Source organism: Sycon ciliatum, chromosome 7 (assembly GCF_964019385.1).
Source record: "Sycon ciliatum chromosome 7, ocSycCili1.1, whole genome shotgun sequence".
Classification (NCBI taxonomy): Eukaryota; Metazoa; Porifera; class Calcarea; order Leucosolenida; family Sycettidae; genus Sycon; species Sycon ciliatum.
In genome coordinates this window covers 2,976,989-3,001,305 of record NC_088649.1, presented here as the reverse complement: position 1 = coordinate 3,001,305, position 24,317 = coordinate 2,976,989, and the positions used below count along the sequence as shown (strand labels likewise).

Below are 24,317 nucleotides of genomic sequence, written 5' to 3'. Positions count from 1 at the left end.
CTTCCATGTGTTTTGGGAGAATCGTACATCGCAATCGAGCTATGTCGTTGCTGTGTCATCATCTATGTGCCATGCGCTACTTGATGTACCAGCCTGCTATGCCGGATACCGCCAGCCATGCATCGACCAGGCGCCAGGCGCGAACTGATGGTGGTGGTGGTGAGAAGGAGAGCTCTGTGCCAGAACTTTGCAGCCTAGAGAGCGTGTGTGGGCAGGCGTGTGTTTACCGCCATATTGCCAGGTGTGTCTTTACCACCATATTTAGCAACCATAAGTACAGCTGCAGTGGTGTCTTCAACTTCATTCTCCCGAGTCAAGCTCCGTATGAAGACATCCAAGAAGAAGATTGCCTGATGAGTCCAGCGGGGACGAAACGTACGTCGCAATCGAGCTATGTCGTTGCTGTGTCATCATCTATGTGCCATGCGCTACTTGATGTACCAGCCTGCTATGCCGGATACCGCCAGCCATGCATCGGCCAGGCGCCAGGCGCGAACTGATGGTGGTGGTGGTGAGAAGGAGAGCTCTGTGCCAGAACTTTGCAGCCTAGAGAGCATGTGTGGGCAGGCGTGTGTTTACCGCCATATTGCCAGGTGTGTCTTTACTACCATATTTAGCATCCATGTGTTTCACTTTAACTGAAGTTGTTCTTCCATCTGAGCTTCGGAAACTCTACGCCGTACAGCTGAGCCCATCTCTACTCCGCCACCTACACCATCACTATTGGCTCTGCAGTCAGGGACAATTCTTTAGCCACTAGTTCATGAGGTATTACATGAACATGTTTTCCCTCTCTTCACCACCGCTCTTGAATCGCATCAACTACGTGCCGTGATCAGTTCAGGAGAGACAAGCAACGACATTGGACATCGGACTCTTTCTTGCAGTTAGTGTTTTATAAGTATAACTGTAGTTTCACACTGCCTAGGCCCAGCCATCAAATTCTGCGACAAGGAAATGATTCTTCTACTGCTGGTGTTGCATATTGGGATAGGTTACCTCCAGGTACTCGGATTTCGTTTTTGTAACACTCCACACCACATAGCTACTCCCTCTCACTGCAGCATGGCACTCCTAAGGCAGTTGTCCTAGAGCTGTTGAGCTGGCAAATAGGCTTTGTGATAATGGTAGCTGATCACCACGGTCGGTGTGTTCAAATCATGGTACTAACACTAGCCGCTCTTGTAGATTCGAATCAAATGCTCGTCCACTGTAACACCTCCTGTGCAGCAGTACTCACAAAGTAAATGCCTTCATTCCAGCCCGATGAAGTTAGCCAGGTCTGAAACTTTCCACGGTTGTAGATTAGTCCTACGAATACAAGTAGTTACAACTGGCTTGGCAAGCTATGATGACTTTCCCCTGCTTTCCACACATAATTGTTGTGCTGCTCCTTGTTGGAATCATGCCTACTTTTCCGGGGAGCCAAGATGACATTGTAATGAAGGTTCTGCTGAATTTAGCATCGATCCATTCGTGGACGTTCCGACAGCAAAAGCACCAGCGAGTCAATGCAAAACTTTGAAGAAAGTGTCCAAACGAGGTAACACATTTCTGGTATGTCACAACTACACTACGGTACTAATCTTGATGCTCAATCTTTCCAACTCTCGCACAAAATCAGTGTACGCGTCGGTTCGCATCCTGTGTATGTACGGTGTTACTATAGCTCCTGGCACATAAAAGGGTAAAAACTCCCAGGTCCAGTCAATATAGTACCGAGAAAGTCTTGAAAATGCTTGAATATAGCCGATGAGAACTTAGTTTTTTCGGCAATTTTGTATTCCTATCGAGGGTGATTTCGGGACCTTTGGACGCGATTGGACTCGCCATACTGGGCCAAGATGCTCTTGAAGACATTATCTATCAAATAACACCGAAAAATCCTTGTTAGCCAACATGTGTCAAGGCATGTATTTTAGAGGTCGATTTTTTGAATTGGCCCCAGTACTATATGGTGCATATCAAAACACATGCGGAATAGTATGGCTGGGGTGTGTCCCCAGCAACCGTAGTAGATAGTGTTCATCCATGGGGAAATGTAGCAAACGCCTCAACCATTCCAAATTCATCCATAAAAGGTATTTCTGAACGCATTTTGTCCATAATATGATTGTTTTGGCCTCATTTTCTTTAGAATATTTGAATTATATGCTGGCTTTATTCCAATATTACCTTTGTCCCTCAATATGCCATATATGCGGAAATATGCGCAACCATATTTGGTCGAGGCCTTTTTTTATTGATCGTAGTAATACGTGAAACTCAGAGTTATAACAAAGCTTTCAATCTCTCTCTCTTGTTCTTGTGTACAAGGCTCTGCCCTACATGGGCATTGAGCAGTCTTCGGACAGTGAAGCAAACCACTTGACTACAAATAATAACAATGATAAATCCGGTGACGTTGGCCTGAGCCAGCTTTCTCCCCAAAAATTACGTCACCAGATTTAGCGCTGAATTTGTTTATGCTTACTAGTATGGCCCTAAGGCTATATCTTGATAACAGGGGCGTGGGAGGGGTTTTGGAAGGGTGCTTATGCATCGATGGATCCTGATTTTTTTATTACGGTTTTGCACGTTTCGGGTGGACCGCGCTTTTCGAAAAATGGTACGGCCATGGTCGTACCAGTCGTAGCGGGTGCTATCATAAGCATACTGGCAATTACTGCTGGGTAGATCCGAGTATCAGTTCAAGTGTCTGATGATTGCCTAGCGCCGCATGAAGCTCAGAGTTCAAGTGGAAGATATGTGGGCGCCGCGCTACCCCGCACATCAGCTCTCAATACGTGCTACAGCTGGGAGTATAGTAGCTGTAAACGTACCCGTGGCACCATAACTACATTCTTCGCGTTGAGAAAGGTTAGCTCTGCTGTCTGTATTTCTTTGACTTTTGTAGAACACGCACAGGTAATTTTGTGTCTATATGTATGTCACAGTTTATTGTAGCGTACAGGCCACTAATAATACAGTCAAGTTACAACGCCATTCTTTAGGAAAGGAAACCGTGGAAATTTGAGGCAATAGTAGAAGGAGGAAAAGGCCACACGTGTTGTTCAATTGGAGATTTTGAGTATTCCAAGATTGCGGAAGACAAGTGCCGCTACCTGTATGTACATTAAATTTCTATTACTGGTTAAATTTTCGTCTAATGATCGATTCAGTTCGTGAAACTCAGAGTTAGGAAACAGCAACTGCTCGTGTTTCTGTCTGTGCATGTACAGGTTTATGAAGGATAGGCTGGACGTTCTTGGACACTGGAAGAACTGAAGCACTGCTGAACAGCTGCAGTGAGTAAGTTCTGTTTCTTATCTCTTTGACTAGGAAGTTCTAATTTCTTTTCCAACAGGCTGTAACAGTGTGCTTCAGCTGAGTGAGTACTAGTGTCACAATACACACTTAGCGAGATCCACTAGAAATATCTTAGATGGAAAGGTGTACCTAAAACTCACTACAAGTACGATAAGTCGCTCTGCCAACGACGTCTTCAGGACGTTTGTTGGCATTTTGATATCAGCTATACTGCCCTGTACTAGCTGGGGGACGTGTGGGCGTACATTGCAGTAATGTCTGGCGCCGCATAATGTAGAATCAAGCTCATCAAGCTCAGTACATGACACTGTGTGGGCGTACACCAAGCTCAGTATACAAATGTATCCACTGTACACTGTGACTCAACTGTGCATAGACTGTAATGCATGCTCGGATTACGGGTGGAGGTCTGCTTGTCTTGTTCGCAGCTAGAAGTTTCCTTTACTGCTGACAAGTTAGTTTCTCGTCTTTTTCGCAGGCAGAGGGTATTCATGAGATATGCAGTTGAAGACACCAATGCAGCAGTACTTATGCTTGATTCAACTGTTGGTAAAACACACACCTGGCAGTATGGGCCAGCCTGCTTTGTCGGATACCACCAGCCATGCATCGACTAGGCGCAAGGCGCGAACTGATGGTGTGCTGGTGGTGGTGAGAAGGAGAGCTATGTGCTAGAATAACTGCCCTCACACGCTCTCTAGGCTGCAATGTAAGATATGTATTTACCGCCATACTGCCACTGTGCCAGGTGTGACTAGCATTTGAATCAACTAGAGTTTTCATATTACTCATATTGCTGTCTTGTTCGCATGTAGACGTTTATTCCTATACTGCTGACAGGTTTCTCGTCTTGTTCGAAGGTAGATTATTCATTATTACTCTTATTACTCTCTTATTCGCAGTTAAGGGGGCAGCCTGGTCGTAAAATCCCTGAAAATCGAATTTGTAAATTCATATCGAGTGCTACATCAGTTGAAAGAGCATGAACAGCTGCATAATCTCTGAAAATCTTGTCCCGATCTGACCAGCCGTTCAAGAGTTATGGCCGAAAAATGTGCCCTTGTAAGGAAAGATTTTTTTGTTGCGCGCTGTCATTTGTTGGCAGCACTGTATTTGAATGTGAGCAGACCGTGCGCAACTTGTCGTATCATGGAAACACGCGAAAGTGTGCAGTATTGTGCTCCAAGTCCAAAATATCACGTTTTTGAGCCACGTATTGGGCTGCACGGCGGCAGGACTTTTGCCAGCACCCTCGTGACGTTGCAGATATGTGGCTTGATTATTGTAGTTGACGTTGATTTAGTGACTTTGGCAAGTTTCAGTCGTGTCAATAAGTCAGGTAGGATTCAGTACTAGGCAGTAGCGGAACATGAGTGTTAGTCTTTGCCGGTTTCTGAGGGTATCCTGGATTTGTGTGCAGCGCTGTGGAAATGGCTTGCTGTGGACGTCCCAGCACTGGATATTGTATCAAAGGTACGACCTCGTAGCACGTGCTAAACCTAAAAAAATTCAAAAATTGACTTGGGTCTGTGGGAGTCTGTGAGAGAACGCCCACTCGTTCCGTTGTGACAGATTGCAGGGCCACGTTGAGGGGCCCTACCCCACTACCCATCGCTGCTTCTGGACTTGTTTTAGGTTTGGGTCCCGCGCACGGACAGAATGGGCACGAAAATGTGAAAAAATTTGTAAATGCATTTGTTTGGCTCCTGGGTGGCTCGCACACCGCGGCACTATGCCGGAAATTTGAGTTTTTCCGGCCCGGAAAGCCTGTCAGTGATGCGCAAGAACTTGTAAATCATGTCCTGAGGGCTAGCATAGTGGCAGGAGTGTGTGGTCAAAATTTCACTCAAATCCATTGAGAAACACCAAAGTTACGGTCAATTGAATGCCATATGAAATTTATGGGTAGGCCGCCCCCTTATTAAAGAATACAAAAAAGAATACAGTCATAAAGAATACATAACACAAGAGAGAGAGATTGGAAGCATTGTTACAACTCTGAGTTGTAACAAAGCTTCCAATCTCTCTCTTGTGTACAATGCTCCGCCCTAAATGATTATTTTATTCCCGTAGCTATGCAGAAGACGTTACTTCAGTAACGTCTGGCGCTAGCCAGGGTCCACACAGCTTTAATTTGGTGTTTGTTTGTGTGTTTGTTTGTTTGTGTCACGCCTGGCGCTATCCCGTATCTGTCCCGTACTGTACGGTACCAGCAAAGACAGCTGGCCACAATATTTTTGTTTGTTTGTGCGATCGACATGTCTGGCGCTATCCCGTACCTGTCCCGTACCATCAAGAGTACGGTACCATGAAGGGAATAGCCAGGGTCCACACAGCTTTAATTCCCGTAGCTATGCAGAAGACGTTACTTCAGTAACGTCTGGCGCTAGCCAGGGTCCACACAGCTTTAATTTGGTGTTTGTTTGTTTGTTTGTTTGTTTGTGTCACGCCTGGCGCTATCCCGTATCTGTCCCGTACTGTACCGTACCAGCAAAGACAGCTGGCCACAATATACTTCAAAGTATTTGTTTGTTTGTGCTATCGACATGCCTGGCGCTATCCCGTACCTGTCCCGTACCATCAAGAGTACGGTACCATCAAGAGAATGAGTATATATGCGAAGTGTATCGGGGGAATGCATTCAGTGCAGTAACATTTTGTGTGGATTTGTGTGCGAGGCCGAGATCCCACTAGCAGGCTGGCTGGGCCGCCTGTCGACCAGCCCGGGAATCGCATGTAGGCGGATAGCATAATAATTATAACGTTTATACAGTCATGTAGATGTATAGCAGGGAGTCATATTATGTAAACGACTCCCTGCTGTATGGGGAGATTTTCTGGAAAGAAATACGAAGTAGGGAGACGAGTAAATGCAATCAGAATGGATGTTAGTTGCCCTCAGTATAATAATAAGAAGAAGATAAACGCCCGTGATCGGCAGAGTCAGCGCCGGTCCCAGGAAACGTCAGAACAGACATCTCGTTGACTCCAGAACGCCCGTGATCGGCAGAGTCAGCGCCGGTCCCATAGCTATGCAGAAGACGTTACTTCAGTATCTCATTGAAACGTTTTTGCAATACAATGATGTAGCTAATCAAAGGAAAAAGCATTTCCATCAGTTCTAACAACATGCACGAGGAGCTAGGCAACAAAGCATAGCGCAGGGCCCTGAGCTTTCAAGCTCTCTCGTTTATTTTATTACGGAGCATGAGCAAATCGAATTTTCGATTTGATTATTCGAATGGCAAAAAGAAAATCAGAGAGAAAATTCGAATGAAAAAGAGGTTCAGCATGTAGCGCAGTCCAGTATTTTCGAATCGAGTTTTTTTAGCTTGAGCAGTTGAGGACTGGCGTTTGAGATGTGCAATGAACGGAGTTGCTGTTGTTTCTCATTGCCTTTGGGGATGACGCGAAGCGGCGGATGCTTCATCCGATTCAGGCTATTGGCGATAGGATCTCTCTTGGAGACCCCTTGAAAAGGCGGATCTCGGCCGAGCTCCTCCGCTATCCCTTGCATATCAGGAGACCCGCGGACGAATAGCTGAGGGTGGGCCCTACACTGCCTCAGCAGAATGAGATCCATGGTAAGGTCGACCCTCGAATATTTGGCACACTTTGAGTTGCCCTCTCCCTGGGGGGAACTCACCATAGACGCAGATGCCGAGACAACGCCAGCAGGGCTACTGCACAACTGGGAGCAGGAGGCATTCCGGAGCTGGTAGTTGGTGACAAAGCCATGATTCCAGGATACTTGAAATGAAACAAAATGCACACTTGATAAAACTTTTCACAGTTCGAGAGAGAGGAAAGCGTCAAGATTGACAAGAAGTCCGGTTCGACTGTGCCTTGTGCACTGACATGTGCAACTACGAGTAGTACTCCCTGGTAAGAACTAGTAGCTACATGCGCAACTAGAATGAGTACTCGTAGTCGTAGTGCGCCGTGTACTAGAGCACGCGCGGAGCATTCGAAAAGTATTCGAAAAGTATTTTCTGTTTGCGGGCATTTTTCAGTCGAACAAAGCCCTAGTTTCGACTGATTGAGTGCTTTTCGTGACGATTCTCGAATTTCACTCGAATATTCGATTTGCTGATGCTCCGTATTATTTATTTATTACAACATCTCAAGACTCGGTGGAAACACCGGCCAATGTTAAGAGAGTGGGTGATTGCCAACCACGGCGATCAATAAAAATAAGGGGAGGGAAAAAGAAAGAGTAGCAAAATGAACAGCAACAACAACTCCGTAAAGAAAGATAATGTCAAATAAAAACAGTGAAAAACACAGAGACGCAAAGGACATGTGGATAATACACAGAGACGCAAAGAACATGTGGATAATACACAGAGACGCAAAGGACATGTGGATAATACACAGAGACGCAAAGGACATGTGGATAATACACAGAGACGCAAAGGACATGTGATTATTATTGAGCACTCTTCGGACAGTGAAGCAAACCACATGACTACGTAAAGAATTCATTACTAAAACAATACATAAAGAACTTAGAAGTTGCGACTTCGGCGGTAATAGTCATGAAGTTGATTGTTCCAACTAGGAACACACGCTTCTTGCCGAACTTGACACTTGACTGACTCACGACTGCCATCCAGAGCACACGAGGAGCACGTCGCACCTTCCACTTGGCAAACCTGCAAGAAAGCACCACTCCCTGCTCAATACACAGTGTTTCGGGGAATTCACCCCTCATCAGTTGAGCTTGAGTAGGCTGAGGAAGATTGTGCCTGAAAAGCACCACTCTGAAAAAGTAAAAAATTACATTGACATGTACATTGGTGTGCCGAGTAGTATCATCCTCGATTACCCATCCAACCAAGACGTTATCAGGTCCCAGACGCCGAGATCGCACGCCGAATGTGAAGTGCATCTAGCCTTGAACCTGTTGCACAAGGCACACACATATGACAAAAATGACATCCACTCCGATTATTTCCAGAGGCCAATCATAACAGAACACAGAAATAAAACCACGGGCTCAACAAACTACTACATGTAAACGCAAAGGAAAGTAGTTAAAATAATCCATGAAGTGCTATTTTAATTCCAGGGCTGACTGCAGTGTGGCGTCGTGGCCCGATACCCGCTGAGCATAGACACAAACTCCATTTGGCAGGGGCAAGACATACTATTTTGGAATAAAGTCATAAAGTACAGCATTCCAATGACATAACGGACACCTCGTGCAAATGCGTGGTCTGTTCATCCGGCCAACTCTGCCACGCATGAGAGTGTGTGCATGTACGCGCCCGCAAGCGCGCGTGTGCACACACACCATGTATTTGGTGCGTATGGCGTACCTGTTGGGGAGATATGAAGATGGAATCATTATCATGATGGTACATGTACATACATGTACAGTGTATGTTTGAGTGTAAAGTAAATTATATTTTATTACACATTTCTTCGACACAACTTACTCCACATCTTCGCATTTCTCATATCCATCCACCTACACTCCGTCTCAGTTGAGGAAAAACTCTCCCAGGTACAGGTATACACTAGTCACCACAGCCATGTGATGACATTGGGATGGGTCCCAAGCACGATTGCACTCTCCAGTTACAATTTATTTGTCCAGATTATCTGTGAAGACAAAATGCAATGCATAGCGGCAATCGATGGATGAAGAGAGAGTTTGTAAATACACATATCTTTCCACTTGTTCAGGAGCTTACCTTTTGGAGCTCACATCCTTTACACGATCTCTTATGCTGTCTTGCACCTTGGCTTTGTTGACCATGGATACGCCATCCCAGAAGACATTCTACAGGAGCTACTAATGCAGAGCGTTTCTCACGCTCGATCTCGGCGTTCTACCTCGTCACGCCAATAAAATCCTCCGTGACACTGGCTACAGTCATAAGAGACGCCTCAGTAAGGTAATGAGCACGACAACACCGTCGAGATCAAGGACAAAGAGAAAACCAAACACTCACTGAAAACAGCAAAGAAGAAACGAAGAAATGTACACGATTCCTATAATGTTGCCACTGACAACTGGTTCGGTGGAGACGACGCTACTTTTGTTTGTCCCCAGTGGGATCGTTGCTATGCGTATCGAAGGTACTGTGACGTCATCACTTAACAGCCCCATAGCGGCAATGAAGAAGCCCACAAGCACACATGACGATTTTGTAATCGACATTACATAATAATATTTTATTTACATCGTATACTGAAGTGCACAATCCAGCAGAGAACGTACATGTAAGTGGGTCTAACTCCCCCGCGACCACTGGACATCATGATTGTTTCAAAGCGGAATACACCCTGTGTCGAGCGTGGCTGTGACCAATGGGACAAGCTCGCCTGTATTTCAGCAGCTGTACATAAACCACAGTCAAGCCTAATGTTCTTTCAGTTGGACCTTGTTTTCTTGTGGAGCTGTACGGTGCGCTCATCTCGGCTAGATTGAAGAAGAAGATAAGAAGGTTTGTGAAGTAGCCGCGTCTAGAGCAATAAATAAATAACTACCAGTGGTAGACAAGCTGCTCGGGATCGAATCGATCGTATCGGAGGTGCCAGGGGATCGCTTCCGAGAAGAAACTCAAAACACATCGGTAAGATTGGATTTTACAGCTTATCAGCTACTGCAGTGCTATCAGTGTCATTTCCTTTCTTGTCACAGTAACACCGAAACGCACAGGTGCATTGATTAAAAACCTGACGGAAACGCAAGCGGGATCTCAACGACATCCAATCAATTTTCCTATTTCATCGCTGGCATACAAGTTTCGGGTCTTGTTCATGGGCAAGAATACTTTCTACATTGAATACAGGCTTATTGTCTTGTTCGCAGCTAGAGGTTTTCACATAGTACTCTTTTCTTGACTTAATACTGGTATATTTGTCTTGTTTACAGGTGCATTGATCAAAAGCCTGACGGAAACTCAACCGGCACCTCAACGACATCCAACTTTCCAAGCAGAACTTCAGGAAAGAACGAAGGTGAGAGTCTGAAGCGAGAATGTCGACCGCAGCAAAGGTTGTGCAGAATCACGGGGCGACCTCGCCTTGTGAAGTGGTGATGGACGTGATGGTCAATTGCGATTCACCACCATCACTGGAGGCGCAATTGCCAGCAAGCAGTGAAGGAGGAGTAGCTCCGGCACTAACGGCGCAGACTGTCGGTGATAGGCTGTTGCACTGGAAAGGCATCATCAAGCAGAATAGACATTGTTCGTACTATGCCGTCGGACAAGCCCTCCATTCCATTCTATACGACGAGCATCTTCTAAGCACTAGCTGTTTTCACGCGTGGACGAAAACTGAGGTTGGCCTGTCACGAAGCAACGCCTATGAGTATATTCGCGGGTACAAGATAGCACGAATGATCCGCAGTCAAGACCCCAACATGTTAGTTCCGACGGCTTTGTCGCATTTCCGAGTGTTCAACAATATTTCTTTGGAAGACAATGCAGTGAAGGTGTTTCAGCTCTGGAAAGCAATTCTGGAATCAACACCACCAGAGAACATACATCAATTGACAGCAAAGGAGATCCTGGCCAAGGGCAAATCTATACTCTGCAACGGCACCAGCAATGCGGACACCATGCCAAAGCATCATCTCCATGGTGATGACTTTGAAATGCAGGAGAGCCTACCTTCCTCTGCTTTGTCCCAGGTGGCTAGCAGTAACAAGAGCAGGCAGCCAGTTTGGGAACATGAGCGCAGATCCGTTGGTTACTCTCAAGCCCAGCAACATGATATCGACTGTGAGGCGCATGGTGACGTCGATTACAATGGTGCCTACAGATACACTGATGACGACGCCGATGAGCAACCAATGTTCGAGACCAACAGTCGGACGACACACGCAGGTCAAGCAAAGCGCCGCAATCACCCAAGCCGACATCGCAATCACCCAAGCAGACATCGCAATCACCCAAGCAGACATGTGATGAGTACCAGTGGTAACAATGGCCACGGCATGGTCAATGACCAGCAACACGGCCAACAGTGTGAACGGCATGTAAACGGTGACATTGCTGTTCGTTCACCAGACGACGCGCTACCACCACTACCACCACTACCAGCACTGATTCCAATATCCATCACACCAGGACAACTGGCTGTTCGTTCACCAGACGACGCGCTACCACCACTACCACCACTACCAGCACTGATTCCAATATCCATCACACCAGGACAACTGGCTGGTATTGCCAGGCGATTGGTTAGGCCTGGTTTTGATGTGTCCGTGTGCCCAGCGGAGACAAGCGACGAGGAGTGTGTCATCGATGCAGCAACAACGCACATGTCCCATGGATACAGTAAACCATGGAGAGGAACAGTTTGGGGAAACTTCTCCGGACCCCGATTTGACGACCATGACGAACTGGCAGTCTACGTTGGTGCAGCAATGGATAGGTTCAACGATGGAGAGTATGACTCGGGAGTGTTCGTTGTGAATGTGGCATTCTTCTCCAGCTTCTTCCCCAAGCTACTCCAATACCCGCACTGCTTTCTTCGGAAGCCACTAGAGGCTCACTTGCCAGGTGATAGTACCAATGATGATGCCATCACCCACCACCAAGTCATTGTTGCCTACTTTGGAAGCGATGTGAGCCAGTTTGTTCAGGTCATGACCAACCATGGCTACATTCCTGGTGTCAATAGCTGGTGTCCTTTCTAATCATTCCTATAGAAATAAAAATTATGCAGTGTAGTGGACATACGGTATCATTGCTACTTCTTGTATTGCTACTGTTCTATCCTCTTGATGTAACGACAGAGCTGAGCCTGTGAACGTTTTTGTTTTTTTCACGGCGTTTTCTCTTGTTCTGAGCAACTCCATTGAACCTGCCATCGTGGTCTTTGTTTTTCCTCTTGGTAGTTAAAGGTGCCCGCCCACCCTGGTTTCATGGGGGTCTTCCGCTGTTCTTCTTGATATTCTATGCCAATGTGTGTGGCTTATGATTATGACATACACTGGACATTACATACCATTTCTTGCTGTCTCTATTCTTGGGTCCGACTGGCAGCGGGGCAGGAATTATTGAAATAGAAAGGTTTTTTGGCCGAAAGGCGTGTTTTTCCTCTAGCCCGGTTGAGCGGTCGCGGCTAGGAATGTAGGGAGTCATTGTTTTTCAGGCGCTCCCCTGCTGCCCAGTCACCCATGCTCACCACTGGCCATGCTGTTCCACTTGATTTAACGGCCTTTTCTCCCGCTTGCTGGCTGTTCTTTGATGGATTTAGATGTTTTTCGGCTATTTATCTATTACATTGTATGTGGCTGCGAGTGTAGTTTTTTGCTTCTTCTCATTTCTGAAAACCACTACGGTGGTGAGTGTGATTGCTCTGGTAGACCACTACCCCATGTACTGAACAGTTGCTTTGTGAGTGAAAAATGAAAGTTACTATTCTTGCACTGGACATATAATCGGATCCACCCGTACTAGCCTGTGTGCGTCTTGCTCAACTCGTTATCACTTTGGACATGTCACATGTAACCCTTTCCCAAAGGTAGACCATGTAGTAGTGGTATTCTATAACCCAATGCAACCAGGCAGGCACAGTGGGTTGGTCAAAGACCATGATTGAGATACGAGAGGTACCTGGTTCAAGTCCTGCCTGGGAGCGGTTTTTCCAGCCGTGCTGCTACCCACAGTCAACTGGGAACTTGTGGCCAGGCACAAGGGGTACATGGATGCAGCTAATGGGGTCGTTTTCGGCACTTGTGCCAGTGGTTGTGAGACTTGCCCACTCACCCCCACCGTAAGGCGCTGCATCTGCCGCTAGGGTTTATTGGGTGTTAGCCGCCGTCGTGAGTTCCCTTCGGGAACGGATACGATAATTTACTTACTTAATGCTACAGTCACGCTGGCAACTGAAATCCGACCACCTGAGCGGTGGATGCACATTACTAGTATCGATATCAGATTATTATTCTGTTTCCTAGTTTCACCATCCCGTGTTGGGTCTTTGCGATGTGAGCGCACCGCTCAGGGGTCGGATTTCAGTTGCCAGCAGTGTAGTATTATAGAACCGGGTTCAACACGCATAATTATGGTTCAGATGGTCCCAACGGACCGGGGCTCTACCAACCCTGGATGGTTGTAGCTCTAGTAAGGTCACTGTTTGCGAACACAGTGTCCTCCACCTTGTTTCATGCTGTCAAACTAACATCATCATGTAACCGTGTACTTAAAACTCGCTACATGGACTAGATCATGGACATGGAAGTGCATTGCCAGCTCACACCGAGCAAATGAGTACACTGTAACCAGTTCAACGCCGCACTAAACACACTCCCTGTTACCAGTGCAGGTTTTGTTATGAAACCTCATGATTTGCACACAAGACTAGAAACCAATCGGCTATACGCGTTGGTACAAGATGGTCCCAACGGACAAATACAAAATTTAATAATAATACACAAGAGAGAGATTGGATGCTTTGTTACAACTCTGAGTTTCAAGTATTACTACGATCATCAGGGAACCCCCCTGCCTGATGATCTTAGTAATACGTGAAACATAGAGTTGTAACAAAGCTTCCAATCTCTCTCTTGGGTACAAGGCTCTGCCCTACATGGGTATTGAGCACTCTTCGGACAATGAAGCAAACCACTTGACTACAAATAATAATAATGATAAATCCGGTGACGTTGGCCTGAGCCAGCTTTTTCCCCAAAATTTACGTCACCAGATTTAGCCCTGACTTTGTTTATGCTTACTAGTATGGCCCTAAGGCTATGTGTTGATAACAGGGGCGTAGGAGGGGTTTTGGAAGGGTGCTTATGCGTCAATGGATCCTGATTTTTTTTATTACGGTTTTGCACGTTTCGGGCGGACCACGCTTTTCGAAAAGTGGTACGACCATGGTCGTACCAGTCGTAGCGGGTGCTATCATAAGCATACTGCTGGGTAGATCCGAGTATCAGTTCAAGTGTCTGATGATTGCCTAGCGCCGCATGAAGCTCAGAGTTCAAGTTGAAGATATGTGGGCGCCGCGCTCCCCCCCCCCCCTCCCCCGGCCCCCCGCACATCAGCTCTCAATACGTGCTACAGCTGGGAGTATAGTAGCTGTAAACGTACCCGTGACACCATAACTACATTCTTCGCGTTGAGAAAGGTTAGCTCTGCTGTATGTATTTATTTGACTTTTGTAGAAGACGCACAGGTGATTTTGTGTCTATATGTATGTAACAGCGTATTGTAGCGTACAGGCCACTAATAGTACAGTCAAGTTACAACGCTATTCTTTAGGAAAGGAAACCGTGGAAATTTGAGGCAATACTAGAAGGAGAAAAAGGCCACACGTGTTGTTCAATTGGAGATTTTGAGTATTCCAAGATTGCGGAAGACAAGTGCCGCTACCTGTATGTACATTAAATTTCTATTACTGGTTAAATTTTCGTCTGATGATCGATTCAGTTCGTGAAACTCAGAGTTACGAAACAGCAACTGCTCGTGCCTCTGTCTGTGCATGTACAGGTTTATGAAGGATAGGCTGGACGTTCTTGGACACTGGAAGAACTGAAGGACTGCTGAACAGCTGCAGTGAGTAAGTTCTGTTTGTTATCTCTTTGACTAGGAAGTTCTAATTTCTTTTCACTCACAAAGCGACTGTTCAGTACATGGGGTAGTGGTCTACCAGAGCAATCACACTCACGTGGTCTACCAGAGCAATCACACTCACCACCGTGGTGGTTTTCTAGAAATGAGTAGAAGCAAAAAACCACACTCGCAGCCAAATAATAGATAAATAGCCGAAAAACATCTAAATCCATCAAAGAACCGCCAGCAAGCGGGAGAAAATGCCGTGAAATCAAGTGAAACAGCATGGCCAGTGGTGAGCATGGGTGACTGGGCAGCAGGGGAGCGCCTGAAAAACAATGACTCCCTACATTCCTAGCCGCGACCGCTCAACCGGGCTAGAGGAAAAACACGCCTTTCGGCCAAAAAACCTTTCTATTTCATTAATTCCTGCCCCGCTGCCAGTCAGACCCAAGAATAGAGATAGCAAGAAATGGTATGTAATAACCGGTGTATGTCATAATCATAAGCCACACACATAGGCATAGATTGTCAAGAAGCACCGCGGACGACTCCCATGAAAACCAGGGTGGGTGGGCGGGCAACTTCAACTACCACGAGGAAAAACAAAGACCACGATGGCAGGTTCAACGGAGTTGCGCAGAACAAGAGCAAATGCACGAAAATATTTGTGAGTGAAAAATACGTTTTTTGCACTCTTTCGCTACGCTCAGCCGTGAAAAAACAAAACTTTTCACTCACAAAGCGACTGTTCAGTACATGGGGTAGTGGTCTACCAGAGCAATCACACTCACGATGTAAAGGATAGTGAGGCCGATAGGAGAGCAGCACACATAGATTTGGACAAGGAAAACGAGCAGTGTGGCGCATGGCGCCAGTGTGCCAAAAGTCTTGGGCACTGTGACCACCATCTGTGGCCAAGTGTACTATGAACATTATGGAGACCCGGCCAGACTTGCCCTGGGATGATCACTAGTAGGCCAGGTTGGGTCCGGCGGCAACCGGGCGAGCACACATCAGCCAGGATAACATGATCAGCAGTGCACTCCGAGCAGACAATATCTCTGCGAAATGCCCGAAAGTTCCCCTGCTAGGTTGCGAGTGCTACATCATGGAGTAGTACTGCCAGTAAATTCAATGTGAGGTGCTGTACTTCCGTGATTGGGCTGGACGTCCGTTCAGTTCCTGCAAGAGAAGGAATCCTGTATCGAGTGCACACGTCCGCCCCTCACACACTTACTGCACACACATCCACCCTTACGCACATTCACTGTACACACACACACTCACTGTACCCACACGTACTGTACACACACACATACTGCCCGTGCACGTACACTCCTCCGCGTGCCCCGACAAAAAACGGGGTGAAAAGCCGGTACCGAGACATAAAAAACCCACATACCTCTATGTAACTCTCACTCTCTCTCTCTCGGTTTCAACATGTCTGTAATCATTCATAACCACATGATCGTTCATCAAGTCATACACCATCATGTGTCATCACTGCCCATCGGGCTTCTCTCTCATCATGGCATCAAGCCATACACAACCATCATCATTGCCCATCGGGCTTCTCCCTCATCATGGCATCAAGCCATACACAACCATGTGTCATCACTGCCCATCGGGCTTCTCCCTCATCATGGCACCAAGCCATACTCATCACTGCCCATCGGGCTCCTCCCTCCCCCTCATCATGGCATCTAGCCATACACAATCATGTGTCATCACGGCCCATCGGGCTTCCCCTCATCATGGCATCAAGCCATACACAATCTTGTGTCCTCACTGCCCATTGGGCTTCTCCGTGATTATGGCATCAAGCCCTACGCAATCATGTGTCATCACTGCCCATCGGGCTTCTTACTCACTGGGTCATCACTCACATACACACTAAATAATGGTAAGCTGGGTTACCCATTTATACACCACACAAGGCCGTTCCCAATCGCTTGCATCATATCCAGTCGTGGGTGATCCGGTGTCTGTTCCACGGCCTAGGTACTGGCTTGGTACTGAAAGGACAGCAAGAGGAAAACATATATAAATACTTCATTAAGATTCAACACCGAAAACATAAGGACGGCATGCACAAGCGAGATCAAGATACGTAAAGCTTTAACCAGTTGACTTGGCCTGGCAGCTGACTGGGGTGTCTCGCACACCTTACACAATCAAAGTGGTGGCTTAACTTTTGCGAATTGGTTTGGCGTTACAACAGTGGAGTTGTGCAGTGTGCCATCATGTTACCTCACCTCGCACATTGCAGACTGCAGCGACCGAGTGAGGACTACGCGCTACCTGCCGCTTTAGTTATCGTTCCGTCTGGAACGTACACTTATATTGAGCGTGTTCGGGAACCCTAGTCTTACTCTCTGAACGAAGGAAACCTGGACAGTACTGCTTCCCACCCCTGGTCAACATCGCATGCCCCCCTGCGGTTGCTGTCCCATTATCTGTTGTGTTGTTGTCGCTTGCTGCAATAGCCCATGACTATTGTCGTACTTGTTTGCACTCATACAATCCCAGGCTGTACTTTGGAACTGTTTCCATTGCCCATGTACTCCTTATTCTTTGTTTGCTTTTATGCTGAGAGAACATATGCTGGCTCCCTGTACTGCTCAGCCGCGTACTCATTCGGTAGAAATGTGTGAATAATACTACTAATAATCCGACGTGAGTGAGGTGGATGGGCACCTCAGGAACACAAGTTTGAAGTCAGCAAGCAGTCAACTTTTGCGTGAATTTCTTCCGGAACCATGTCTGTTGGGCCCCACCCGTGAAAAAACAAACAAACATTTGTCTCGTCCTGCCGGCCAATTGTCCCCCCTTGTGTGTCCGCTGGCTGCGTACGTCGGAATCTGTTACACCCCGATTACACCTGGCCGGAAATCTACTAGCATTTTGCACGATGTTTGACTTGGACAACATTTACTTCCATGCCATTGTTGCCCGATTTTTGTACTCAGACTGACAAACTAACTACTCTTGTTGTTCATGGTTGCCTCTACAAACACGATACAGTCATGTACATCGCTCTGCACATCCATAACATTCTGATGGTCCGGTGACATTGATCATGCACCCTGTGTAGGGCCTAGGGTGGTACGGGCTAGGCGTTTGTTTGCTCCCTTGAATACGACGGCATGTACACCCTTTTCGATCGTGTCAACTACATGATTATGTACGTCGTAAATTATCGAAAAAACATCCACAGTCTCAAGTACTGATACTTATCTTTTCTCTCCGGTCCATGTGCGGTGCGAAAACTGGCTGGCTGTCCCAATGAACTCCGGTTGGTGTTGTCAACAGACAGCTATGACCTTGCTGCCCTTCGCCACGATATCAGACAACTACTTCAGTATGACTGCGGTGTCACCTCTGCCAGGAGCTTCGCCACCATTTGGGACACGATGTTGTGATCGACAGAGCTCATCACCGACACCGTAGACTCTCGATCTCATCACTGCACCCACGGAAAACTCTCAAGGACTCGCTGAAGCCTTTGAGGAGTATGGTTGCGGTACAGGCAGGTGTCGACTCGACATGTCGGAACTGAGCGACCAATTGTTTTGTCAACTAAATTTTACTTCCACAATCTTTGCTGGTCGTCCGAAACGCCCTGATTTGTGTAGCTGTCAACGCGGTGACTCTGCCTGGTACCAAACTTGCTTGTGTGTGGCGGATTACGCTCAGCTCGTTTTAGCTGTTTCCGCCTTTCGCAGATCGATCAGCAGCTCCAAAAAAGTCAGGTTACTGGTACCGTCCATGATCAGCTTGCAGGCCCAATCAGGCGATGTGGACCTTTTGTAGGCTGGACCGATTCATTATGGACGGTGCACGGCACTGTCGTTTCTTTCTCCTGGACTATTACACTGTAGATCTACTCTGAAAAAAATAATAAGATGAGTTGTGGTGTTGTGTGGCTGCGAGTGGAAACTAAAAACTGGAGCACTTGAAAACTTCAACTACCACGAGGAAAAACAAAGACCACGATGGCAGGTTCAACGGAGTTGCGCAGAACAAGAGCAAATGCACGAAAATATTTGTGAGTGAAAAATACGTTTTTTGCACTCTTTCGCTACGCTCAGCCGTGAAAAAACAAAACTTTTCCAACTGGCTGTAACAGTGTGCTTCAGCTAAGTGAGTACTATTATCACAATACACACTTAGCGAGATCCACTAGAAATATCTTAGATGGAAAGGTGTACCTAAAACTCACTACAAGTACGATCAGTCGCTCTGCCAACGACGTCTTCAGGACGTTTGATGGCATTTTGATATCAGCTATACTGCCCTGTACTAGCTGGGGGACGTGTGGGCGTACATTGCAGTAATGTCTGGCGCCACATAATGTAGAATCAAGCTCATCAAGCTCAGTACATAACAATGTGTGGGCGTACACCAAGCTCAGTATACAAATGATTATGTATCCACTGTACACTGTGACTCAACTGTGCATAGACTGTAATGCATGCTCGGACTACGGGTGGAGGTTTGCTTGTCTTGGTCGCAGCTACAAGTTTCCTTTACTGCTGACAAGTTAGTTTCTCGTCTTTTTCGCTGGCAGAGGGTATTCATGAGATATGCAGTTGAAGACACCAATGCAGCAGTACTTATGGTTGATTCAACTACTGCTGGGTAAGAAAGGGTTTGCTCCCCACACCGGAGCTCGCGCTATTCCGCCGACTTTACTTGACACTTGACTGACTCACGACTGCCATCCAGAGCACACGAGAAGTCCATCGAACCTTCGACTCGGCAAACCTGCAAGAAAGCACCACTCCCTGCTCAATACACAGTGTTTCGGGGAATTCACCCCTCATCAGTTGAGCTTGAGTAGGCTGAGGAAGATTGTGCCTGAAGAGCACCACTTATATAGTGCTCTCCAGGCACAAACATCACCAGGGATACAAACTTACAGAGACGCTCCGTTTCCAGCGCGACAAACACCCCGTGAACACCAGACAGGTTTGCCGAGTCGAAGGTTCGATGGACTTCTCGTGTGCTCTGGATGGCAGTCGTGAGTCAGTCAAGTGTCAAGTAAAGTCGGCGGAATAGCGCGAGCTCCGGTGTGGGGAGCAAACCCTTTCTTACAAATTATCGCCGAAGTCGCAACCACTACTTCGTACTGCTGGGTAGATCCGAGTATCAGTTCAAGTGTCTGATGATTGCCTAGCGCCGCATGAAGCTCAGAGTTCAAGTGGAAGATATGTGGGCGCCGCGCTACCCCGCACATCAGCTCTCAATACGTGCTACAGCTGGGAGTATAGTAGCTGTAAACGTACCCGTGCCACCATAACTACATTCTTCGCGTTGAGAAAGGTTAGCTCTGCTGTCTGTATTTCTTTGACTTTTGTAGAAGACGCACAGCTAATTTTGTGTCTATATGTATGCCTCAGTTTATTGTAGCGTACAGGCCACTAATAATACAGTCAAGTTACAACGCCATTCTTTAGGAAAGGAAAACGTGGAAATTTGAGGCAATAGTAGAAGGAGGAAAAGGCCACACGTGTTGTTCAATTGGAGATTTTGAGTATTACAAGATTGCGCAATACAAGTGCTGCTACCTGTATGTACATTACATTTCTATTACTGGTTAAATTTTCGTCTAATGATCGATTCAGTTCGTGAAACTCAGAGTTAGGAAACAGCAACTGCTCGTGTTTCTGTCTGTGCATGTACAGGTTTATGAAGGATAGGCTGGACGTTCTTGGACACTGGAAGAACTGAAGCACTGCTGAACAGCTGCAGTGAGTAAGTTCTGTTTATTATCTCTTTGACTAGGAAGTTCTAATTTCTTTTCCAACAGGCTGTAACAGTGTGCTTCAGCTGAGTGAGTACTAGTGTCACAATACACACTTAGCGAGATCCACTAGAAATATCTTAGATGGAAAGGTGTACCTAAAACTCACTACAAGTACGATAAGTCGCTCTGCCAACGACGTCTTCAGGACGTTTGTTGGCATTTTGATATCAGCTATACTGCCCTGTACTAGCTGGGGGACGTGTGGGCGTACATTGCAGTAATGTCTGGCGCCGCATAATGTAGAATCAAGCTCATCAAGCTCAGTACATGACACTGTGTGGGCGTACACCAAGCTCAGTATACAAATGTATCCACTGTACACTGTGACTCAACTGTGCATAGACTGTAATGCATGCTCGGATTACGGGTGGAGGTCTGCTTGTCTTGTTCGCAGCTAGAAGTTTCCTTTACTGCTGACAAGTTAGTTTCTCGTCTTTTTCGCAGGCAGAGGGTATTCATGAGATATGCAGTTGAAGACACCAATGCAGCAGTACTTATGCTTGATTCAACTGTTGGTAAAACACACACCTGGCAGTATGGGCCAGCCTGCTTTGTCGGATACCACCAGCCATGCATCGACTAGGCGCAAGGCGCGAACTGATGGTGTGCTGGTGGTGGTGAGAAGGAGAGCTATGTGCTAGAATAACTGCCCTCACACGCTCTCTAGGCTGCAATGTAAGATATGTATTTACCGCCATACTGCCACTGTGCCAGGTGTGACCAGCATTTGAATCAACTAGAGTTTTCATATTACTCATATTGCTGTCTTGTTCGCATGTAGACGTTTATTCCTATACTGCTGACATGTTTCTCGTCTTGTTCGAAGGTAGATTATTCATTATTACTCTTATTACTCTCTTATTCGCAGTTAAGGGGGCAGCCTGGTAGTAAAATCCCTGAAAATCGAATTTGTAAATTCATATCGAGTGCTACATCAGTTGAAAGAGCATGAACAGCTGCATAATCTCTGAAAATCTTGTCCCGATCTGACCAGCCGTTCAAGAGTTATGGCCGAAAAATGTGCCCTTGTAAGGAAAGATTTTTTTGTGGCGCGCTGTCATTTGTTGGCAGCACTGTATTTGAATGTGAGCAGACCGTGCGCAACTTGTCGTATCATGGAAACACGCGAAAGTGTGCAGTATTGTGCTCCAAGTCCAAAATATCACGTTTTTGAGCCACGTATTGGGCTGCACGGCGGCAGGACTTTTGCCAGCACCCTCGTGACGTTGCAGATATGTGGCTTGATTATTGTAGTTGACGTTGATTTAGTGACTTTGGCAAGTTTCAGTCGTGTCAATAAGTCAGGTAGGATTCAGTACTAGGCAGTAGCGGAACATGAGTGCTAGTCTTTGCCGGTTTCTGAGGGTATCCTGGATTTGTGTGCAGCACTGTGGAAATGGCTTGCTGTGGACGTCCCAGCACTGGATATTGTATCAAAGGTACGACCTCGTAGCACGTGCTAAACCTAAAAAAATTCAAAAATTGACTTGGGTCTGTGGGAGTCTGTGAGAGAACGCCCACTCGTTCCGTTGTGACAGATTGCAGGGCCACGTTGAGGGGCCCTACCCCACCACCCATGGCTGCTTCTGGACTTGTTTTAGGTTTGGGTCCCGCGCACGGACAGAATGGGCACGAAAATGTGAAAAAAATTGTAAATGCATTTGTTTGGCTCCTGGGTGGCTCGCACACCGCGGCACTATGCCGGAAATTTGAGTTTTTCCGGCCCGGAAAGCCTGTCAGTGATGCGCAAGAACTTGTAAATCATGTCCTGAGGGCTAGCATAGTGGCAGGAGTGTGTGGTCAAAATTTCACTCAAATCCATTGAGAAACACCAAAGTTACGGTCAATTGAATGCCATATGAAATTTATGGGTAGGCCGCCCCCTTATTAAAGAATACAAAAAAGAATACAGTCATAAAGAATACATAACACAAGAGAGAGAGATTGGAAGCATTGTTACAACTCTGAGTTGTAACAAAGCTTCCAATCTCTCTCTTGTGTACAATGCTCCGCCCTAAATGATTATTTTATTTATTTTATTACGGAGCATGAGCAAATCGAATTTTCGATTTGATTATTCGAATGGCAAAAAGAAAATCAGAGAGAAAATTCGAATGAAAAAGAGGTTCAGCATGTAGCGCAGTCCAGTATTTTCGAATCGAGTTTTTTTAGCTTGAGCAGTTGAGGACTGGCGTTTGAGATGTGCAATGAACGGAGTTGCTGTTGTTTCTCATTGCCTTTGGGGATGACGCGAAGCGGCGGATGCTTCATCCGATTCAGGCTATTGGCGATAGGATCTCTCTTGGAGACCCCTTGAAAAGGCGGATCTCGGCCGAGCTCCTCCGCTATCCCTTGCATATCAGGAGACCCGCGGACGAATAGCTGAGGGTGGGCCCTACACTGCCTCAGCAGAATGAGATCCATGGTAAGGTCGACCCTCGAATATTTGGCACACTTTGAGTTGCCCTCTCCCTGGGGGGAACTCACCATAGGCATAGACGCAGATGCCGAGACAACGCCAGCAGGGCTACTGCAGTACTGGGAGCAGGAGGCATACCGGAGCTGGTAGTTGGTGACAAAGCCATGATTCCAGGATACTTGAAATGAAACAAAATGCACACTTGATAAAACTTTTCACAGTTCGAGAGAGAGGAAAGCGTCAAGATTGACAAGAAGTCCGGTTCGACTGTGCCTTGTGCACTGACATGTGCAACTACGAGTAGTACTCCCGGGTAAGAACTAGTAGCTACATGCGCAACTAGAATGAGTACTCGTAGTCGTAGTGCGCCGTGTACTAGAGCACGCGCGGAGCATTCGAAAAGTATTCGAAAAGTATTTTCTGTTTGCGGGCATTTTTCAGTCGAACAAAGCCCTAGTTTCGACTGATTGAGTGCTTTTCGTGACGATTCTCGAATTTCACTCGAATATTCGATTTGCTGATGCTCCGTATTATTTTTTTATTACAACATCTCAAGACTCGGTGGAAACACCGGCCAATGTTAAGAGAGTGGGTGATTGCCAACCACGGCGATAAATAAAAATAAGGGGAGGGAAAAAGAAAGAGTAGCAAAATGAACAGCAACAACAACTCCGTAAAGAAAGATAATGTCAAATAAAAACAGTGAAAAACACAGAGACGCAAAGGACATGTGGATAATACACAGAGACGCAAAGAACATGTGGATAATACACAGAGACGCAAAGGACATGTGGATAATACACAGAGACGCAAAGGACATGTGGATAATACACAGAGACGCAAAGGACATGTGATTATAATTGAGCACTCTTCGGACAGTGAAGCAAACCACATGACTACGTAAAGAATTCATTACTAAAACAATACATAAAGAACTTAGAAGTTGCGACTTCGGCGGTAATAGTCATAAAGTTGATTGTTCCAACTAGGAACACACGCTTCTTGCCGAACTTGACACTTGACTGACTCACCACTGCCATCCAGAGCACACGAGGAGCACGTCGCACCTTCCACTTGGCAAACTAATTACTTGCAAGAAAGCACCACTCCCTGCTCAATACACAGTGTTTCGGGGAATTCACCCCTCATCAGTTGAGCTTGAGTAGGCTGAGGAAGATTGTGCCTGAAAAGCACCACTCTGAAAAAGTAAAAAATTACATTGACATGTACATTGGTGTGCCGAGTAGTATCA

The 24,317-nt window shown here is 46.5% G+C and overlaps 1 protein-coding gene across 3 annotated transcripts; it reads left to right on the top strand.

The window, feature by feature from the left end:
• Positions 1-3,219: 3,219 nt before the first annotated feature.
• On the top strand, positions 3,220-12,641 carry LOC135820736 (uncharacterized). Of its 3 annotated transcripts, none has more exons than XM_065333743.1 (2): positions 3,220-3,291; positions 10,196-12,641. In XM_065333743.1, the coding sequence occupies exon 2, from the start codon at positions 10,301-10,303 to the stop codon at positions 11,966-11,968; it is 1,668 nt and encodes a 555-aa protein (XP_065189815.1). In that variant the 5' UTR covers positions 3,220-3,291; positions 10,196-10,300; the 3' UTR covers positions 11,969-12,641. The 3 variants fall into 3 exon arrangements, with proteins under 3 accessions (XP_065189815.1, XP_065189813.1, XP_065189814.1); XM_065333741.1 differs by lacking the exon at positions 3,220-3,291 and adding an exon at positions 9,685-9,893; XM_065333742.1 differs by lacking the exon at positions 3,220-3,291 and adding an exon at positions 9,692-9,764.
• Positions 12,642-24,317: the final 11,676 nt, after the last annotated feature.

What these genes read in the sequence shown, in the direction of transcription:
- LOC135820736 (XM_065333743.1), top strand. Translation starts at nt 10,301, where the DNA reads ATGTCGACCGCAGCAAAGGTTGTGCAGAATCACGGGGCGACCTCGCCT.